At 41.0% G+C, this 20,468-nt stretch overlaps 1 protein-coding gene across 3 annotated transcripts in view; it reads left to right on the forward strand.

The window, feature by feature from the left end:
* Positions 1-13,594, forward strand: part of COL13A1 (collagen type XIII alpha 1 chain) — a 98,962-nt gene extending 85,368 nt beyond the window's left edge. For 2 of the 3 annotated variants that reach the window (XM_084635593.1, XM_084635594.1), the window contains 3 exons: positions 3,784-3,870; positions 10,607-10,645; positions 13,155-13,593. In XM_084635593.1, the coding sequence (XP_084491719.1) occupies positions 3,784-3,870; positions 10,607-10,645; positions 13,155-13,157 (129 nt within the window). In that variant the 3' untranslated portion in view covers positions 13,158-13,593. Of the gene's footprint in view, positions 1-3,783; positions 3,871-10,606; positions 10,646-13,154 lie in introns of all 3 variants that reach the window. The other variant, XM_084635592.1, reaches the window with a different exon arrangement.
* Positions 13,595-20,468: the final 6,874 nt, after the last annotated feature.

Consider the following 20,468-nt stretch of genomic DNA (forward strand, 5'->3'; position numbering starts at 1 on the left):
ACATCATCATTCAAACACTAAAAGCATACCCACTGTATTTTCTGAAGTGCTCAGTGGTGGCCTCTCTCTGCTCTCACTGAATGAGGCCAGTACTGAGTGCTTTTGAAAATCCTACCTTAACATACTTAGTGAGATGTGCAGGGATGTAAACCAGACAATTCCCATGAGTGTTAATAATGGTGGTATAGTTAAATCTTGTCACATGGTACTCAAATTCCCCTTGAATGCTGAAAAAGAATGTCAGCCACTTTATTGCAGCAAAATGTTTTCCAAAATTTCCAGAATTACATCTTTTTTTCAACCAAACATGGAAATCTTAAGAAACAATTAAATATGACTATATTAAAGAACCCGATCATGCAGTCTTAGACTCCTTACTCTGGCTTTGACTTGAATTGGCATAAGAACTGTAGAGCCAGGTACTAAGAAAAGCAATAGATTATGTTTATTGCTGACAATCTTTTTTACATCATGTGCCTGTGTTATAAAGAAATAAACTATACCCAAGTGTATATATTTATGTTTTTTTTATATTAGGATTATTAGTGATCTGAATCCTTTGATAACAACAATAAAGAGATACACAGTTGAGAATAGTTTATTCACTTGATAGATCTAGATTCTCTTTATAAGGCTCTGATGCCATATGCAAGCATTTCGGAAATAGACTAAAGCTGTGATGGAATATATGTCAAAGCAGTAATTGTATGAGATTAATATATTTGCTGATAACATCTGACAAGTGCTGTCTCTCCTTCCTTATCATCTGAAGTGCTCCTCTGATTCTATGTTGGACAGATTAACAGTTTTGAAAAATGCACTGCCAGTCAGCATGTTAAACAAGGAGAGACTATTCCAAATTGCTTGAAATTCATGGCAGCTCCAAGGTGCTGCTACCTTTTAATCATTCCACTTCTGGTTTTGCTTTTTAACCTCCTCTTTATTTTATTAAGGTTTTTTTTTCTAAATAAGACATAAGCTTAACAGGATCTTTATTTAGACTTTTTCAGTTGGCTTTAAATCTGGGTAATGTATTTAGAAGATGGGTCTTTTGTTGGCTGCAGTATGAATCAGTTTGGGTTAATGTGGCTTCATGGTTCTCCCTCACATAAAAATAATTGAAGAGTGGGAACAACAGCAACTTTAATAGATGATGAGAGGGGTGTGTCATGGTCCCCTTGAAATAAATATTGGCTGAAATGCAACAAATGTTTTGAAACAAAAATGTTCGAGAAAACTGAGTTTGTGAATGGGCAAATACTGTAGCTTTTCAGGTCTGATCCAGCAAATATATATTTTATCACTAACAATTAAATTAAGGGCTCCTCCTCAGACCACAGTCCTTTTAACAAATTATTAAGAGGGCTACTTATTAGAGTAACTCTGAGGAATTAGAGTAAATTTTATTTTAAAAAATTTAAGCTTCCCGTAGCAAATGGCTTTGTCCGATGCCCCAGTCTAATTGACATTCTTACAAATACCTCCATTCTGCAGAAATCTGGAGACTTCTGTGTGCTCAAATGCATTGTTAAGCCACCAAATGGTGTCTCTCATTAGCCAAACTGTTTAGTCACCAAGAGTTTGCTCTCCTTTCCCATAGCCCAGGGTTGAGCATAAGCTATGGTACTTTCATACCCATTTATGGGAGACATACCACAGTAATGACATGACATGGACTTCTTCAGGTACGAATGCTTTTTATTTTGATCATCTGAGATGGACTCCCTTTGACAGGAGACCTGGAACAGAGTTTTAACAACTGAATGCAAACACCTGCCTTGTGTTTGATAGCTTCTTTTCCAGCAAGAAAATGTGTTATTTTAAAATCTTTTTAATAGTAGGTACTAGTAACAGCCATGGGCTATTAATAAGATTTATGCACATACATTGTGATGAACACATTGAAAATAGGTTCTGAAGTGCCCACCCCATTCCCTGCAGTAATTTGGCAAAAAATCCCCTTCACAGGCCTTCTAGTTGCAAAAGACAGAACTGTGCCTTTTTATGCTGTGGATCTTTTCTGTGGAGCAGAGCCCTTTGTTCTTATGTCACTGTAGGATGTATAATAATAGCCTTCAAGATCCAGTGCAGTCATGAAAATAGTGTGCTATGTAACAACTGAAATGTTACTGGAACATGACAGCCTTGTGAATAACCCAACTGAAAAAGTATAAATGCTGAAAGTGTGCATTAAAGCTAAACTCTTCACAGTTTTTTTATAATATCTATTTTTTTTCTTCTCCTGTCTGTGTGTTCGTGTGTATTCCTTGCTTCTACAGGTCCACCTTTGTCCCCTTTATCCCTTCCTCCTCTTCTGCCTTTTTTCCTGGGTCCTTCCTCCTCCCTCCACTACAACCCATTCCACTTTTTCTCCCGGGTTATCCTCTCTCTGTTCCAGTGTTTGATCCTCGGTGATTTCTCCTAGTTACCTCTCCTATCCCATCCATTTCTTTTGTCAGCTTTTAATTTATTTTGTTTAAAACCTTTTACTTTTCTTTAAAAAAAGAAAATCTATACCTCTGCTGCCTGATTTTATTGAACCTTCTAATCCTTACCATCTCGACACTAAATAAAATTCCCTCTTCAGCCATGCCACTTCCATTGTAACCTCAGCAGCTTCGAAAAGCTCTGCTCATTTGAAAAATATAATTAATATGAAGATATTTTGTATATATATTTTCTTGTAAATATCAAGGCCTATCCTGATGTTGACCTGCGCTTAGAATTTCTATTTAATTCAGTTTGAGTTGAGGATGAAATTTACCCTGTGCAGAGAGGCAGTGGGAGACCTGTTCACTGTTTAAGATCCACTTATGCCCTGTTTTTAGACAGGCTTTATGCTGGCCCTCTGCACAGGGATGAATTTCATTCTCTGGGTGTGATTCTTTTCTCACAGACCCCAATGTAAATCAGGAGTAACTCCACTGAAGTCAATGGCGTGATACTGACTTAAACCAATTTTATACCAGAGAAAACTCAGACTCTCTCTGCACAAAACAATGGCAATATCAGGCTAATTCATTTGCTAAAATTAAAGCTGTGACAGATACAGATCTGCTTTTGTTAATCAAGGAAGAGAGACATTTTATTTTTTTAAAGTACAGTATTTAAAAAAAGCAGTAGAAAATGCTTACGTAAAACATACAGTATTTTAAAAATCATTTAAGAGAATGCATTTTAAATTACTTGTTATATTACTATAAACCAGAAATACTTTGGGGGGGAGGACAAGGAGAAGTATAAAGGAAAACAGGTGTAAAACTAATGAATTGGTAATCCGGTCCAAGGATGTGACAAAACAGGAGAGCCAGACTTGGAATCAAGCGGCCAGTATCTTGTTCCTTGGGTCAGTGGAGCTCATGAGAGTCAAAGAAGTGACACACTTGGGCTCCCGAGCCAGGCTTAGGATCATTCAGTGTCCAAACATCTCCTCCTAGCCAGTCTGCGGAGTGGTATTAGGTGTCACTCTCCTGGCTGGAGGAGTCCCCAGTGCAATCCCATCTCCAAAGTTCAGAGGGCTGACAGTTCAGTTAATGCAATGATAGGATCAGAATCCTTATCAGGACAATTGCTGAAGGGTAATACATGTAAATTAAAAATATCAATAAATCCACAAAAGGCTTTCCTATAAGGGCAACTTAACTGAAGGAATCTCCTTTTTTACAATATTTTTCTAGACATTTGTTTATTTATTTTTTTTTAACTATCTCTGACATTTATTTGAAATGGATGATCCTAAAGCTTTTGTGTATTTTTTTTCTTGGACTAAACTATTATTTACAGGGGGAGAGGGGCAAGAAAGGCTCTAGAGGGCCTAAAGGGGATAAGGGAGACCAAGGAGCGCCTGGATTAGATGCACCCTGTCCATTGGTATGTTCTGTTTTATAAAATGTTTTATTTTAAGATTTGCCAATGAGGAAGAAAGAAGGAAAACTTCAAGTAAATGACAGGCATAAAGAGCTCCCTGCTATAACAAAAGTCACATTGCTTAAATAAGGTCTTGCGCTGCTGTAGCTGGAGTCTACGGCATAGCTGTTTTCTTCAGTGTGAGGCAGGAACAGTCCCTTAAAGAGCAATGGGGCTATAGAGTAACTTTGGCTTTGGCCCTTTCTTTTCAGGAGCTCAAAAAGGAATGGGTGAAATGGCAGGAGGCTGAGAGCAAAGGGGTTTTGCTATGAAAGGAGAACCTTGGAACTCCCATGCCCCCACTTACGGGTTGTTGTTCTTTGGCAATGCTTAATATCATCACCCGTAAGCAGTGATGAAATCTAAAATGCCTTCTTTTTTGCTCTGAGCAGTGTCCATCTGATGTGTTTTGTAAGGGAGTCGCTTCTTGATAATGACACAGGGCACCCAGGTTAGGATACCCAGTGGGAAAACAAAAATTGGTGTGAAATCTGATGGGAGGTACAAAAAATGATCAAGATGGCTATGTCATTCAACATGACATTATCTCACTTCATTGGAAGCCTCTTTACATTTAAAAAGTAGCAAGAATGATCCAAATTATTGTCTAAATTACTAATGGAAAAACATAATGATACATGGCAGCAAGGATTATTTTATATATATCAATCATACCCTAGCTATTAAGGAAGCTCTGTGTGTCTAAAATGTTATCATTGATCTTTTTAGTTCACCTCCCAGGTATATTATTTGCTCAAGCTGAAGAGTCACTTGCATACCACAGTGATAAGTGCAGTGTATGTGCCCAGCCAGTTCCTGCACAGAAGTTATTCTCTTTTGTTTCAAAGTGGGGACAGCAACTGAAGATGATTTCTAAAAACAGAGATCCTCTTCCCACTCCTCCCACCAATAGAGTCCTCCCACATTTAACAAAATCGGAAAAACATCTTCTGACTCACACAGAATACAGAACCAGCAAGGCAACCTTTCCTACCGGTTACGTACTAGAGATTCAAACACTGATTATTTATGTACTGGGTATGTAGCTTGAGTGCCCTTTGATTATACCAGTGTGGGACTGGGCCTCTCCTCCTATGGCATGGAGGGGATGGCATTGACTGGAATAATTATAGTGGTTGATTTCATGAACAGGGACTCCGAGGTTTTAAAGGCGAGAAGGGTGAGCCGGGGTTACCTGGGCTGGACGGGCTGGATGCCCCTTGCCCATTGGTATGGTGTTACCTTCCCTTTCCTGCATGCTTCTGTTTGCTTTTCATTCTTGATTGTTATTTTATGATACCTCCAAATAGTGGCATGAACTGTAAACCTACAGCAATGGTGCCATCCTTACCGATCTCCATCCTACCTCCCATCATGTGGCTTGCTTCACAGTATGACCCATAACACCCTTTGCAATGAGTCACGGTTGCTACAGCCATCCCTTTGTGGTGCTGGGAGAAATGAAGCAGTAGTCTGGATGTGCTACCACATTGCAGAGTATTAACAGAGTATTGTTCATAACTGCTTCATTTCTTCCTTTAAGATTTCCTTCAGAACCCCTGCTGGACCAATGCTTCAAAAGCTGACCCTCAAATACCTCAACTCTCTATTTGATCATTTGAAATGCTTAAATCCTCCATTAAGTCCGCGGGCCAAGTGTGAATACTTGAAAGTAAAGTCTGACTCTCCTCCACACCACCTATGCACCTCCCACATTTTAAAACAACCCATCAGAATGCAGACATAACTCTCAAACAATCCCTGAGAAACATACCAGTTCAGTATTTCAAATCATCAAGTTTCCAATAATTAATTTCTAATTATAAGAGTGTCCCAAAAAGACTGAAGCAATCTACTCTTATGTCATAACTTAACAAAAGACCTCCCCTAAGTCATCTTTCAATCGCTCATGAGCAACATAAATGTCTGGAGAAAAATTATGGATTTTGTAGTGCATTAAGATTGAACACAAATTTGGGCTCTAATGGAAGAATCTTTCAGAACTGAGGGACCTTCATGGAGAATCCCATGCCAGCAGCTCCTTCTCTCTTGTGATAAGGGAGTGCCAGCTCAAACGCCTCTTCTGGCCTCAGCTCTGGCAGCAGGCCCAACGTTTCTCCTTTCCGTTGTTCTTTAGTGTCTCAGAGAAGGTTACTCTTGACTTGAAGGCTGCCTAGTACATTTCCTGACATCCATTTTACTTGACTCTTAAAGGGATATTATCATTTTAATGCCCTTTCCCAAATACTGTATGTAACCCAAATATGACAAAGCTGCTCTCGCCATCACACTAAAAAGCATCAGTTTATTCATTTACTCAAAAAAACTCAGCTCAAAGGCAGTATCTGTTTCTTAGGGTATGTCTGGGAGGTGTGATTCTCAGCATGGGTAAACAGGCTTATGATAGCACCAACTGAGCTAGCGTGCTGAAAATAGCAGTGTAGACACACAGCTGTCAGCTCAGGCTAGCCACCTAAGTCCAAGCCACCCAAGCAACTGCCTGTGCCACAATGTCCACACTGCTATTTTTATCCTGCTAGTTCAAGCAGAACTAGTGAGAGTCTGTGAGGTCTAAGGATTTACTAAAGGACAGTCAGTGGATTAAAACTCATGATCCTCCTAGTTTCCATTTCTAATTTGATAAGTCCGGGAACAGCGGTGACAGCGTGGGTTGTACAAGGCCACCTGGGAGCCACGGTATGGATTTGAGCAGCTAGCCGGTGTTGCCTTGGCTTTACTGCTGTTGTTATTCCAGCTAGCTAGACCAAAGCTAGCACAGCTACATATGCTTCAATTGCAGGGTCGAAATACTCTTAGAATGTTAGTGCCAAGTCCTACTCGATGATACATATGCACAATCACATTTGCAAAAGGTATGAACACAACCTGCCCATTTGACCTCTTGGGGCCATAGACAAACCAATGGAAAATTATGTTTTAAAAAAAAGGGGGGAGTGTGGACTTTACTGAGAAACAGTTGCTGCATCTGAACTGAGTTTTTCCTGAGTAGATAAATACAGTGGTTGCCATTAAAATCTTTACAGTTTTGCCTTTGCAAGTAGCTAACGTTACTGTCAATCCAACTATTCTCTGCAGTTTGCACTTCAATTTTCTTTGCATAGTGAATAATTGAATACTTCTGTAATAATAGCCACCTTCAAAGGCCAAACTGTAAAGATTTTAATGGAAACTCCTATTCTGTGAATACTGGGTAAATAAACAAATTCTGCCCTTATTGTCACATATGATCACAGAAGCTAAAAATGCAAAAGAACTGTTCAGTCAACTAGTTCACCTCCTGCAACCGCAAGTCACTTCTGTACTGAACATTCCTAAATTGTATAAAACACTCTGAGAGTATCTCTAGATAAAAGGATTCTTCCACTACTCTTGGAAGACTAGTTTTTTCTTCTCTGGCACTACTTCCAACTGCAAATTGCACTGCAGGGCAGCAGCATAATGCATGTCTATTTCCTGTCTATTTTTGTTATGGGAGACACACCAGGAAATCTGATGAAATGAAAATGCCAATAATATACAGTATTCTGGCATCGAAGCCAGTTCGAGACATTAAATAAGCATGTTTGTTGACCCAAATCTGTTAACACTTACCTCTGCCTGGCATTCTGCTGACACAACTTACTTCCATGCTGGATCTGCACAAATGTATGGAGTCTGTGAACTAATCCAAATCTGAAATATGGGAATCTAATGACTCATTACTAATAAGCATGTCCCACTTCCCTCCCTCTGCAAACTAGCCTGCAACAAACACTTCCTTGTGATCCTGTTCTTCCTTTGATCCTTAAACCATAACCTTGCAGATTCCTGTTCCTTTACACACCTAACTTTTCATTTCCTCCTGCAATGCACTACACAATTCATTCCCCCCACCACCAGCCTACCAATGGGAATGCCACTTCTTCCCCAGTAAAGGATCCATAATCATTTATTTCCACAGTCCTGCAGCCTGGGGGCGGGAGCATTGCTGGGAGGCTACATTAAGAGAAAAGGACTTTCTGTCAACACCCAATGATATCTGATCCATCAAAGTTGCTTATCCATGTACTTAAGTTAACTAGTTTCTCTCTCATTATAACATTGTTCATTTTCTTCTCTTTGGTTTTTCCTTTCTTTTTTAAAAATGAGATGTTAAGCTGTGGAGATGTCTCCTACAATAATTAAGAAGCTAAGAATAAACTAATTTGACTGAAGAAAATGGGTCCAATTCATCCTTTGTATAATTTCACTGACTACAGTAGAGTTACATCAGGAGCGTATATGACCCAATAGCTTGAACTGTTCAAGCAGTTGTAGGCATCTTCTATAAGGATTTGATTGAACTGTCTAACTATCAATGGCCTAACTTGTTAGGCTAGGCTGTTCACCTGTTTATTATCCCAGTAATTTCTCCCCACCATCCTCAATTACCTGTTTCACAAGGCTGGTTAGTGCTGATCTGAGTAGAATTAATAACATTTCACAAAAATTCATCTACCAGTTTCCAAGGCAAAGGTAACTCTGTTTGTTTACTTTTAATATCCAAATTGTTTACAGGATACAAAACTTTTTCACAATAAAACTACTCTAAACCTGTATAGGGATGTCTGATCCTGCAATCCTTTAGTGCAGGATCCTGCCAACTTCAAAGGGAATTCTGCACAAGAAAGGCTTGAAGGTTTGGGCCCTGTGAGAATACAGGCCTAATCCCATCCATTTTGTTGAGGCAAAATGCCTATTTGGCCAACTATTCAGGATGCAACAAAGGGGTCGTAAAGCTGTCTTAAAGGGGCTGCTAAAGATTCCTTCACAGTAGAGGAATCCTTATCTGGTGTGGAGCTAACTCTCCTCCTCCACCTCCCGGACTCTCTCAGTGTAGGAACATGTTGGGGTAGGAGGAGCATGACTGGAGCAGTCCACGTTCCAGTAATCCCTACAAACATAGTGGCCCCAAGTAAGTTATTGCCAGCCAGCACAATTAAGAGCACCCCTGAGGCTGCTCTAGGTTATCCCAGGGGTTGAATTGGCCCTGGCTGTACCCAGGATTAGGGGTAGCTAAGAAAGAAAGATAGTGGAAAGCAGCCCTTTTAAAGAAAACTGCACCCATTTTCCTCAGTACAGGGCTCTAACTACCACCTGGTAGTAAGCATTTAAAATAATTAGATTCTTAATTAGGTTGGGCATGGCAGCAACCACCTTGATGAAAAGTGACAGCAGAAGTAAGGGAGCCTGATGTCAGAGACCAAATAAATTTTCAATCAGATTTATAAATGTTATAGTTAACATTAAAAACAAACTTTTGCGTTGAGATGTGAAATATTTTGCTTCATTATTAAACAGTTAAGTTCCTATTGTGACAGTGAAATAAGCATTCAAAGCAGGGTGAAATCGGTTTTATAATCCATTCTCCCAAATCAGTGACTCATGCCACCACTATAGTAATTGAGCAAAATGGAGGCAGTAATTTCTTTTAATATATTCTCAGAGCCTCCATCTGGATGGCATTGATTCTGGGCCTCACCCCAACACTAAGGGATTAGCCAGCCGCACCAGAAAAAACACTTTGCATCCATCCTCATTTCAAAACAGCACTGAAAGGCCTCAATCCCACACTTCACTCCCCACAAAAAGCACAGAGCAAACACTTTAAAAATGCGCTGATTGAGCCAAGATTATCTGTATCTGTCCTGTTACTATGGTTAATAAACATTTATATTATGGTAGTGCCCAAACACCCCACCCTAGTATGCCCCCATAAAGAGGCAGTCCCCACTATGAACACCTTACAATCTAGAATTTTCAAAACTGTTTAAAGTACCAAATCATATCCTGAACTGGTATTCAAACAAATCTCAGATTGCCACACCTTTTTCTTTGTGCCCCATATGCTGTACAGGGTTTGCCAGTGCCCCATTGGTATCTCCTTTCTTGCTATTGAAGAATATCTACAAATAGAATAAAAGTGTAAAGCAGTACAACACAGAGATTTCTGATGTCTCAGCAGATTTGACACAAGGGATTTCTTGACATTTAGAAATAAGGACCGTACAGCCAAGACATAAGAAAGCGTAACTCCCAGTGAATTTTGCTTAAGTGGACAAAGTGACCATTCCTCACTCAATGCTAAACCCAGCCCAGATAAATGAAATGAAAATATTTTCTAGACATTCCTGCAAGTCCAAATGTTCATGCAGTGTTTGGGATCCACTTTGCTGTATGTTGTCAGGAATGGCATGTCACCTCCAAATTATGACACGGAGTCACGCATGACAACGTAACCAGCCAGTTCATGTCTCCCACTGCCAACATCCTGATATGTTTTACTCCTGAATTGGAGCTTTTATGTTTCCCTCTTCAAGAAAAGCAGGGCCAAACACATTTTCTGAGCAGAACTAGAGCATATATGCATAACCCTGCAGCCTAATACCCATCAACAGGAAGCCTGTGCGTGTTCCCTGCACAACACCGACAAATTTCCCTCTTGAATCTCTGGTTTCGGATTGAACCCTAACCATGTCTTTCAGCCAGAAAAATGGATCATCCAAAACAGAAGGGGGGAAATTATATATATTAGAACATTTATCGCAGCCCAACTCAGACTTAAAATGTTTGTTGCAGCTATATTAGTTAACCCTTTCCTTCCTTCCTTTTGGCTCTGTCTCCTGATCCTACACTGTGTTTGTTTCCTTCTTTGTTGTAGGGGGAAGACGGCTTGCCAGTTCAGGGCTGCTGGAATAAGGTAAAATAATCTTGGAACTTCTATGACTGTGCTGAATTAAAGGTGTTGATGCATTTTGCAGATGATTTTCTGTGAGTCTTTCTAATGACAAAACAGATGTGTAAAGCATGCAGTGGATTTTCAGTGCCAGTGCTCGTGACAAGCAGGATCAAAACGGTCCATTTGTTTTATCCAATAATACACAAATAAAATAGGTTAAAAATTATAGAATTGTATTGGCAACCCTGGATATTTCAGGCTTAAAAAATATCTTATAGTTGCACAGAATCAGAACTCATTAGCTGTGTTATATTCCTACATATCAATATATTATTAGCAAATCATGCTTTTCATCCATAGATCTCAAAGCACTTTGCAAAGATGGGTAAGCACTGTTATCCTCATTTTGGGGAAACCGAGACACATAAAAAGCCAAAATTTTCAAAGTGGAGTGCCTAATATTAAGCACCTGAATCCATTTTAGGCACCCAAATAAAGGTAATTGATCTGATTTTCAGAGGTTCTAAACACCTGCAGATCTAGTAGACTTAAACTGAGTTAATCTGGAGTTACTGGTGTAAATGAGATAAGAGTTTGCAACAGAAATATCTTATATGTGGTTAGGTTGTTGTTTTAAACTGTTATTACAGCCAATCCAGCATGCTAAGATAAAAGACAAAACAAATAAACTAAAGCTCCACATTTCCTTCTGACTCTGCCTGGGTTATAATTAGCATACTTTATGTTATACAACTGAGGAGGTTTTAAAAGCTCTGAAGGGAACATTACAGCTGGGATTTTCACAGAGCCTAACGGAGTCAGGCATGTAACTCCCATTGACTGTCAGTAGGAATTGGGTACTTAATTCCCTTAGTCCCCTTTGGAAATTCCAATCTAAAGATCTACTGATAATTCAAGATCTAGTGCTGTGATCAGCTCTAATGCTGTTTATAATATTGACTGGGAATTTCACATTTTAGTCCTGGCTGTATAAGATGTAACATGATGCAGTGGCTGGAAGTTGAAGCTAGACAAATTCAGACTGGAAACAAGGCATACATTTTTAATGGTGAGAGTAATTAACCATTGGAACAATTTACCGGGGGTGTGTGTGGTGGATTCACCATCACTGACATTTTTTAAATCAAGATTGGATGTTTTTCTCAAATATCTGCTCTAGGAATTATGTTGGGGAAGTTCTATGGTGTGTGCTATAAAGGAGGTCAGACCAGATGATCACAATGTCCCTTCTAGCCTTGGAATCTATGGATCTCTGTTCCACTGAAATACTCTGTAGCCTTGGACAAGTCACATGGGACCGAAGTTTCAAAACCTGCCTCTAACATTGGGTGCCCAACTTTAGACATCTCAGGCCTGATTTTTCAGAGCTTGTGAGCACCTGCATCTCTCATGCATTTCACTGGGAATTGTAGGTGTTCAGCACCACTAAAAATTAGGCCCTCCGTTTCTAAATTAAGACATCCACAATTGAAGGACTCTGAACTAGAAGTCCTTTTTTGATCATTTAGGTCTTAACCTCAGTGTGTTCATCTTCAAAAAGGGGTGTATTATCTACCTCACAGGGCACTTTGAAGATCAATTAATTAACTGATTTGTAAAGTGCTTTGAGATCTTTGGATAAAGGTTGCTGTTTAAGTGCAAAATAGAATTACTTTGCCAAATCCTGTCCCAAGTATATCCAGGATGCAGAGCACTCAAACTCTGTCGTCTGCCTGAGCTTTGCAGTCATGACAGTTTGTGCTAATTCTGAAAGGACACACTACCTGAGGCAATTCAGAGCCCTTACAAGGCTGCCCAAAACCTACTCCATCCCAGGGATGCTCCCCCCAACCAAGTCCTTGAGGAGGACATCAAAGGAGGCACTGAGACCATGCAGTACATCTGATGTCCAAGAGGAATAGGGATGACACCACCACCGCCTGCTCCCCAAGCTGGCTGACAGCTATCCAAGCAGAAATTGAAATCTTTGAAATGGAAATATCAGATGGAAATATAGGGGCCTCCTGACCTGAAGATTCCAATCAATGATATATTCACAGACATCCACTTACACAAACATTGTAATAACATGTTTTCTTTAAAGAAAGACAGCATAGAAACCTATTCAGGTCCCTTCTTTTTTCTGCAGTTCAGCTGCATAGGAGTTCTTGATGCCCTATAGCCATTTGAGGCTTACGTATCCATCAGTGCCACTCTTCAGGTTCTGGATCATTATTATTAGTATCACCTGTTGTTTGCATTAGTGCAGAAAACAGCTGCACAAACAGCAATTTCACTAGGTGTGGTGGGGCTGAGGAGGGTGGAGAGTCATCCAACATTGTACCCCCTCCTTCCTAACCAGACAAATGAAAATGGTCATTCCTGAGGTTCTTGATTGCTTCCTCTGCTGTTGTGTGTCCTGGAGCATGCTCGCATAACAAGGTCCCCCTACCTGTGTTTCCCTCCATTAAGAAATCCTTGCAGCTGTTTGAATTGTGAAACTAACAGAGGTTTATGTTTTCTTTTGCAGTGATGGTTCTAACCATGGACTGGCCTGTGTGTGTTTTGTACATAGAATATTTATTTTTATACAATGTTCTTTTCTGAAATGCCAAGAAGTTATACATTTTACAAATTATCAAAAGCTGCATATATTTTGTACAGAAAATACTAAATTTCCCTTTTTCTGTTTGTCAATACTTTATATAATTCTGTGTCTATATTATGCTTATATTGTTACGGAGTCCAGCTGTAATATTTGCATGATATTTGTGCACACTTGATGAGTATTGGAACTTAATAAATTATTGCATTCAGGTGCCAAAAGGAACTGCCCTATATAAATCTGAAGGTCATTTCCCTTGCCAAATCAGGAAAATTAAAGAATATTTGAAGTGTTATGGATTTTATTATTAAAATGAAATATAGCAATGTTATCTTTTTGTGAATAAACTATGGTGTTGCTGGAGAAAGCCTGGGGCAGCCAGCAGTGCTATTAAAATGAGGGACTTCTATCTTTTACTTATTACATCAATATAGAGCATAAGGGCTTTCTTACTTAGTTTGCCATATCCTAGTGCAACCAAACCACCACTAGAGGACACTACTGGTGCTATTTTAACAAAGGTGCCCATTCATCAGTGAGGATGGTTAGGCAGCAAAACACATCCACCCATACAGAATCTGTCTTAAACTCTTGTAACTAGTTAAGATGACATGTCTCACATTACCAGTTAGCCACATGAACGACCGGCATTTGTGATTATGGTACCAGTTCAGCAAGGTACTCAAACACCTGTCTAATTTTAAGCACAAATAGTCCCATTAAAGTCAATGGGACTATGTACGTTCTTAACGTTAAGTAGCCACTTGAATGCCTTGATAAATAGAGACCTATATGAATACTTAGTGTACATACGAATACACATTTAGTGTCAATCATAGGGTTACATGCAAATTTGCAGAAGAAAATAATCTTAATTTGCATATGCATATCTTAAATACTCTTCTTGGCTTACCTATATTAATGTCTCAATTCCAAGGTGCCTACTCAGATAAAACTATGTTAGTAGGTTAAAAAGAACATCACAGTGTATGTTACAGAAGCAGTAAAGTTAAGAAGTATGGACTGGATGAATGGAGTATAAGGTGGATAGAAAGCTGGCTAGATCGTCGGGCTCAATGGGTAGTGATCAATGGCTCCATGTCTAGCTGGCAGCCGGTATCAAGCAGAGTGCCCCAAGGGTTGGTCCTGGGGCCAGTTTTGTTCAATATCTTTATTAATGATCCGGAGGATGGCGTGGATTGCACCCTCAGCAAGTTTGCAGATGACACTAAACTGGGAGGAGAGGTAGATATGCTGGAGGGTAGGGATAGGATACAGAGGGACCTAGACAAATTAGAGGATTGGGCCAAAAGAAATCTGATGAAGTTCAACAAGGACAAGTGCAGAGTCCTGCACTTAGGATGGAAGACTCCCATGCACCGCTACAGACTAGGGACGAAATGGCTAGGCAGCAGTTCTGCAGAAAAGGACCTAGGGGTTACAGTGGAAGAGAAGCTGGATATGAGTCAACAGTATGCCCTTGTTGCCAAGAAGGCCAATGGCATTTTGGGCTGTATAAGTACGGGCATTGTCAACAGATCGAGGGACGTGATCGTTCCCCTCTATTCAACATTGGTGAGGCCTCATCTGGAGTACTGTGTCCAGTTTGGGCCGCACACTACAAGAAGGATGTGAAAAAATTGGAAAGCGTCCAGCGGAGGGCAACAAAAATGATTAGGGGACTGGAACACATGGTTTATGAGGAGAGGCTGAGGGAACTGGGATTGTTTAGTCTGCGGAAGAGAAGAATGAGGGGGGATTTGATAGCTGCTTTCAACTACCTGAAAGGGGGTTCCAGAGAGGATGGATCTAGACTGTTCTCAATTATAGCAGATGACAGAACAAGGAGTAATGGTCTCAAGTTGCAATGGGAGTGGTTTAGATTGGATATTAGGAAAAACGTTTTCACTAGGAGGGTGGTGAAGCACTGGAATGCATTACCTAGGGAGGTGGTGGAATCTCCTTCCTTTGAGGTTTTTAAGGTCAGGCTTGACAAAGCCCTGGCTGAGATGATTTAGTTGGGGGTTGGTCCTGCTTTGAGCAGGGGGTTGGACTAAATGACCTCCTGGGGTCCCTTCCAACCGTGATATTCTATGATTCTAAAAGAACACAATGGGTGCCACACTAGTGTAGCAACTGACCTCCATATGTAAAGACCACTTGAAAGAGATTGCTAAACCATAAATCTCAATTTGATATAATTATGCAAAAGACAAACTGTGATTCTAATAACATAGATTTCAGAGTAGCAGCCGTGTTAGTCTGTATTGGCAAAAAGAAAAGGAGTACTTGTGGCACCTTAGAGACTAACAAATTTATTTGAGTGTAAGCTTTCGTGAGCTACCGCTCACTTCATCCGATGCATCCACTGAATGCATCCGATGAAATGAGCTGTAGCTCATGAAAGCTTATGCTCAAATAAACTTGTTAGTCTCTTAGGTGCCACAAGTCCTCCTTTTCTTTTTAATAACATAGAAACTCCATTCCAACGTGCATTTCATGTTGTACACAACAGACCACATTCAGTCACAACATAATTGCAATTCCCACTGAAATAAATCCATTTATGCCTTGGTTGAATTTTGCCCACTGTGTGTATTATGTACTGGAAAGAAAGGGATGATGTGTAATTCCTAAAACTTGTGCACCTTTTGTAGGCCATATCTGAAAGGTGAAACACTAGGAGTAAAGTTTGCCATCCAGAATTCTCGGGGGATAGAAGGGAAGCTAATAGTGTCAAAAAAATCACAGTGGAGATGAACAAAAAGTACTCCATCAATTAAACTAAACACAGGCACTGAAGTCAAGCTGCTTAATGCAATACTGCAGGTCTCTTTCACAATTGTGCTATATATTCCCTACCTCCAGTGTACCTGCAGTACTGTATGTATCAGTCTTACATAAAAAGAATCTCATATCTATGCAGTATAAGGAGGTTTGACAAACTGCAAGTTAAAAAAGTCCCGCTATACAGTATGTTTCGTATCCAGAGGGATCCCAATTTGTTGTCTTAGGCAACAGATTCCTCTTTGTTGCCAAATGGAGCTACAATATAAACAGAACTGCCATTGCCCTGGGTTAAAAGCACTTTGTCTGAAACGGTGTAGCATGAGAACTGAACTGACAATTGTATAGCACTATTTTTTCATAAAAACTTTGATATCAAATCCAGCTACCTGTTACAAGGTTGTGGAGCGTGGCTGGTATGGGCAGCAGTTATCTGAACACAAACTGATACCCAATTCTAGTCTTATAATTGGATCAGACACAAAAAGGTCAGCAAGTACAAAAGTTAAAATAAATCCCTGTCCTAGTAGTAACCCTCTAACTGAGTCCTTGTAGGGTTGTTACAGCATTAGAGAGGAATTCTTTTGCTAACCTCATACCAAGAAACAACCAAGATGAATCAGTCCAACCCTTTCTAAAAATGGTGGCTGTACTTAAACAGCAGGCACTGACAAACTCCTAAGTAAATTCACAACTGTCTGCTTTTTGTCTGCCCCTTTCCTGTTTTCTGAATGCGTTCTTCTTTGTTGCATGGCATGGATTTGTCACAAGTAAGAATTTTTTTTTTATCTAAAAGAAAACAAAACAAAACGTACATCTGTAACATTGCTTTACATGGCAATTGAAAGTTAATGCATGTGCTCAGAGGAGTATGATATTCATTTATTATTTCTCAGGCTGTTTTTCAGCTGATAAATTTATGGGGAAGGAAGCTGTTGTTTGAGGCATCAGGGACCTTGAAACAGTTACCAGCGCTCTTGGAAGCCACTAAATCATGACAGTGAAATAGGGTTGCCAACTTTCTACTCGCACAAAACCGAACCCCACCCTCTACCCCGCCCCTCCTCCAAGGCGCCACCCCCACCTTACCCCTTCTTCAAGGCCCAGCCCCCTGTTAACTCCCCCCCCTTCTCTGTCACTCACTCTCCCCACCCTCATTCACTTGCTCATTTTCACCAGGCTGGCTCAGGGTGTTGGGGTGCACGAGGGGGCTCCGTGCTGAGGCAGGGGGTTGGGGTGCAGAAAGGGGTGAGGGCTCCGGCTGGGGGTGTGGGCTCTGGTGTGGGGCCAGGGTTGAGGTACAGGGGATGTGAGGGCTCTGGCTGGGGGTGCAGGCTCTGGGATGTGCCTGGGAATGAGGGGTTTGGGATGCAGGAGGGTGCTCCAGGCTGGGATCAAGGAGTTTGGAGGATGGGAGGGGGATCAAGGCTGGGGCAGGGGGTTGGGGAGTGGAGGGGGTCAGGGGTGCAGGCTCCAGGCGGCACTTACCTCAAGAGCTCCTGGAAGCAGCAGCATGTCCCCGCTCCGGCTCCTATGTGGTGGCTCTGCTTGTTGCCCCATCCACAGGTGCCACCCCCACAGCTCCTATTGGCCGTGGTTCCCAGCCAGTAGGAGCTGCAGAGCTGGGGCTTGGGGTGGGAGCAGCCCTTGGCTTCCCCTACGTGTAGGAGCCAGAGGAGGAACATGCTGCTGCTTCTGGGAGTTGCGCAGAGCCATGGCAGGCAAGGAGCCTGCCTTAGGCCTGCTGCGCCACCGACTGGGCTTTTAACGGCCCGGTCAGCAGTGTTGACTGAAGCCACCTGGGTCCCTTTTCGACTGGGCGTTCCGGTCAAAAACTGGACACCTGGCAACCCTATAGAAAAAAAGAGAGGTTTTGGGAGCACTAGACAAAATGGGCTTGATGTTCCTGTTACTTACTCCTTTATTGCACCAGTATAATTCCAGTGGCTTCAGTAGAGTTGCTACTGCTTTACAGCAGTGTAAATGAAAGGTGAATCAAAGACCAATAGCTGCAGCTAGAACCCACTTCCTTTTTGTCAGCAATGTGCAAGTACACACCTAGCAAGTATCAGTTCATGCTCCTCTCACCACTTTGTTCAGCTTTACTTTGAACAATTCCATTCAGAGCTTTGGGTTGGCCTGTTCTCTAAATAATTTCCAGTATATCACTGGGCTGTGAATTGCTGAGTCTGGATATCAAATCTTAGGCTTTTCAGGGGTTTGTTTAACATTCCATCTGTGGTTTCCTAAAAAAGTCACTGCACATTTTAAAAATGTCAATGCAGTTTTTGTGTTGCAGTTTGACCCGCACCCATCTTCAGTGGCAGTGATGGGGTAAAATATCAAAGAGATCAGCACATCCAGGTCCCATGCACTGAAGGGGTCCCCCCAAATAATTATTTTCCAGTAGTAACAATTAGTCTCCCCCTATTGGTTCCCTCCAATAGTAACAATTAGTCTCCTTCCTAGTAATGCCTCTAGCCATATGCAGAGAGTGGTTTGGGATTTCTGTTTTTTCTACTCATCTGCCCCACCTTTAGCCTTCCTTCCCTGCCCATTTGGAAACTAACTTTGTGTGCTCCTCCTCCATATCAGAACCTCCTCAGTTCAGTCCTCTATTCCCTGGTATAGTTCAGTTTTCCTTCTTCCCCACTATGTTCCCCCTGCAACACATAAACATCCTCTGAAAACTTACATTCAGGCCCAAGCATTTTAAATCTAAAAGCATGTATTTTTCAAGACTGAGGGCAGGTCTACACTTAAAACACTGCTTTGGCTGCACCGCTGTAGTGCTTTAGTGAAGACGCTCTACGCTGACGGAAGAAGCTCTCCCGGCGACACAGCGCTGTCTACACTGGTGCTTAGGTTGGTATAACTACATCGCTCGGGGTTGGGATTTTTCACACCCCTGAGCAATGTATTTATACCAAAGTAATTCCGTAGTGTAGACTGGGCGTGGTTTTGCTCTGAGTAGATTCCACCGACTTTACGAATTAGTTTTATTTTTATCTTTACCTGAAAAATAGCAAATACTTTGAGGCAAAGGGGATTTGTAGACTTCAGTTTAAAAGAAAACTTGGCTCTTAAATACTAAATACTTATTTTAAGGGAGTTTGGCACCTAACTCACTTAGGTTCTTTAAGAAGCCATAACACATTTGCAAATCTGTCCCTTAGAGTCTGACAGAGTTAACAACAAAGAAGCTACAGGAAAAGTAGAAGAGTGTTACAAGGTATACACAAATCTGAGAGTGCGAGAAGCAAGTGTTCTTTTCAAGAGGAGGAGGCAATGATACCTAGACAGCAGGCAATTCACAAAGTAAAAAAGGGGAATTGACTTCTGTTAAGGAAAAAAAATTGAATTTGCTCCTTTGGTTACCCTAGAAAAATTTGGGCCAGTCAACAGAAACTTAAAAATGCTATTGTGGCTTCACAAGATAAAGCTTGGCTGGTGATGAGGGGAAGATTCAAAGGGCCACACTGCACTACTGGAAGTTTCTGAACACGCCTTCTCTCAGTTCCTAGGCCTCCTTCCTCTTGGGTGGCTAGCAGCTGATGGAAAGGCACAGGGCATGGTCTAACTCCATTCAGAGTACTTCACATTGCTGGCAGCACTAACCCTCCTGCTGCCTTTGCATTCAGGAATTGCAGAAACTGGTATTGTGGTCCACCGCCTGTGCTCTCCTTGTGCACCAACAAAGGGCCAGCCATGATCTAGTCCTGCTTTATTAGAGCTGCAATGAGATATCGGGTACATGGTATTTCCACCATCTTAGTCTAAAATTTTGGTTGAACAGCTATTCTCACAAGATTTCAGACCCTTACAGTTTTGGATTAGAACTAGAACTCAGATCACAGAGGCATTTTGTCATCAGTGGAATCAAATTTGAACCACCCTGAAATTTGAAGGTTTGGATTCAAGGTTCAGATTTTGGTCTATTTCTACTAAAACCTAGAGCAATAAAAAGCAGTGCTGGTATTAGGTATTACCTTTGATAGGCCATTTTCATATTAAATCATTTGTCTACCACTTCAAGGGTCAAACTCCTTGGTTGATAGCCAAAAAGTGAGACAAGCTTGGGGGATGACTGCAACAATGAAAGGAGAAGAACATCCTGCCTGAAGATTTGCTGAAGATGTTTGCAAATTACCATCCAGGAGTTTGAAGGAATTCTTCAGTCACGCACACCAGACTATTGTCCTTGACCAACGTGCATGGTGTGGCTACTGGAGATGGGCATACCAACAGTTTATGCTTGGTTTTTTTTGTTTTTTTTTGACCCCTCCTTCCAGAGGCCAGCAGCAGAGCTAGAAAATTACATATTTTTTTTTGGATCATTTTCCCAAATTCTATTTTCGTCATCAGACTCTTCGCATGAAGAATTAGGTTTATTTTCCAGCAGCCAATATGTAAAGTAAGTGTAACATAGATACAGACAATAATTCTGTGGGA

The sequence above is a fragment of the Lepidochelys olivacea genome, assembly GCF_965140295.1.
Source record: "Lepidochelys olivacea isolate rLepOli2 genome assembly, chromosome: 7".
NCBI lineage: Eukaryota > Metazoa > Chordata > Testudines > Cheloniidae > Lepidochelys > Lepidochelys olivacea.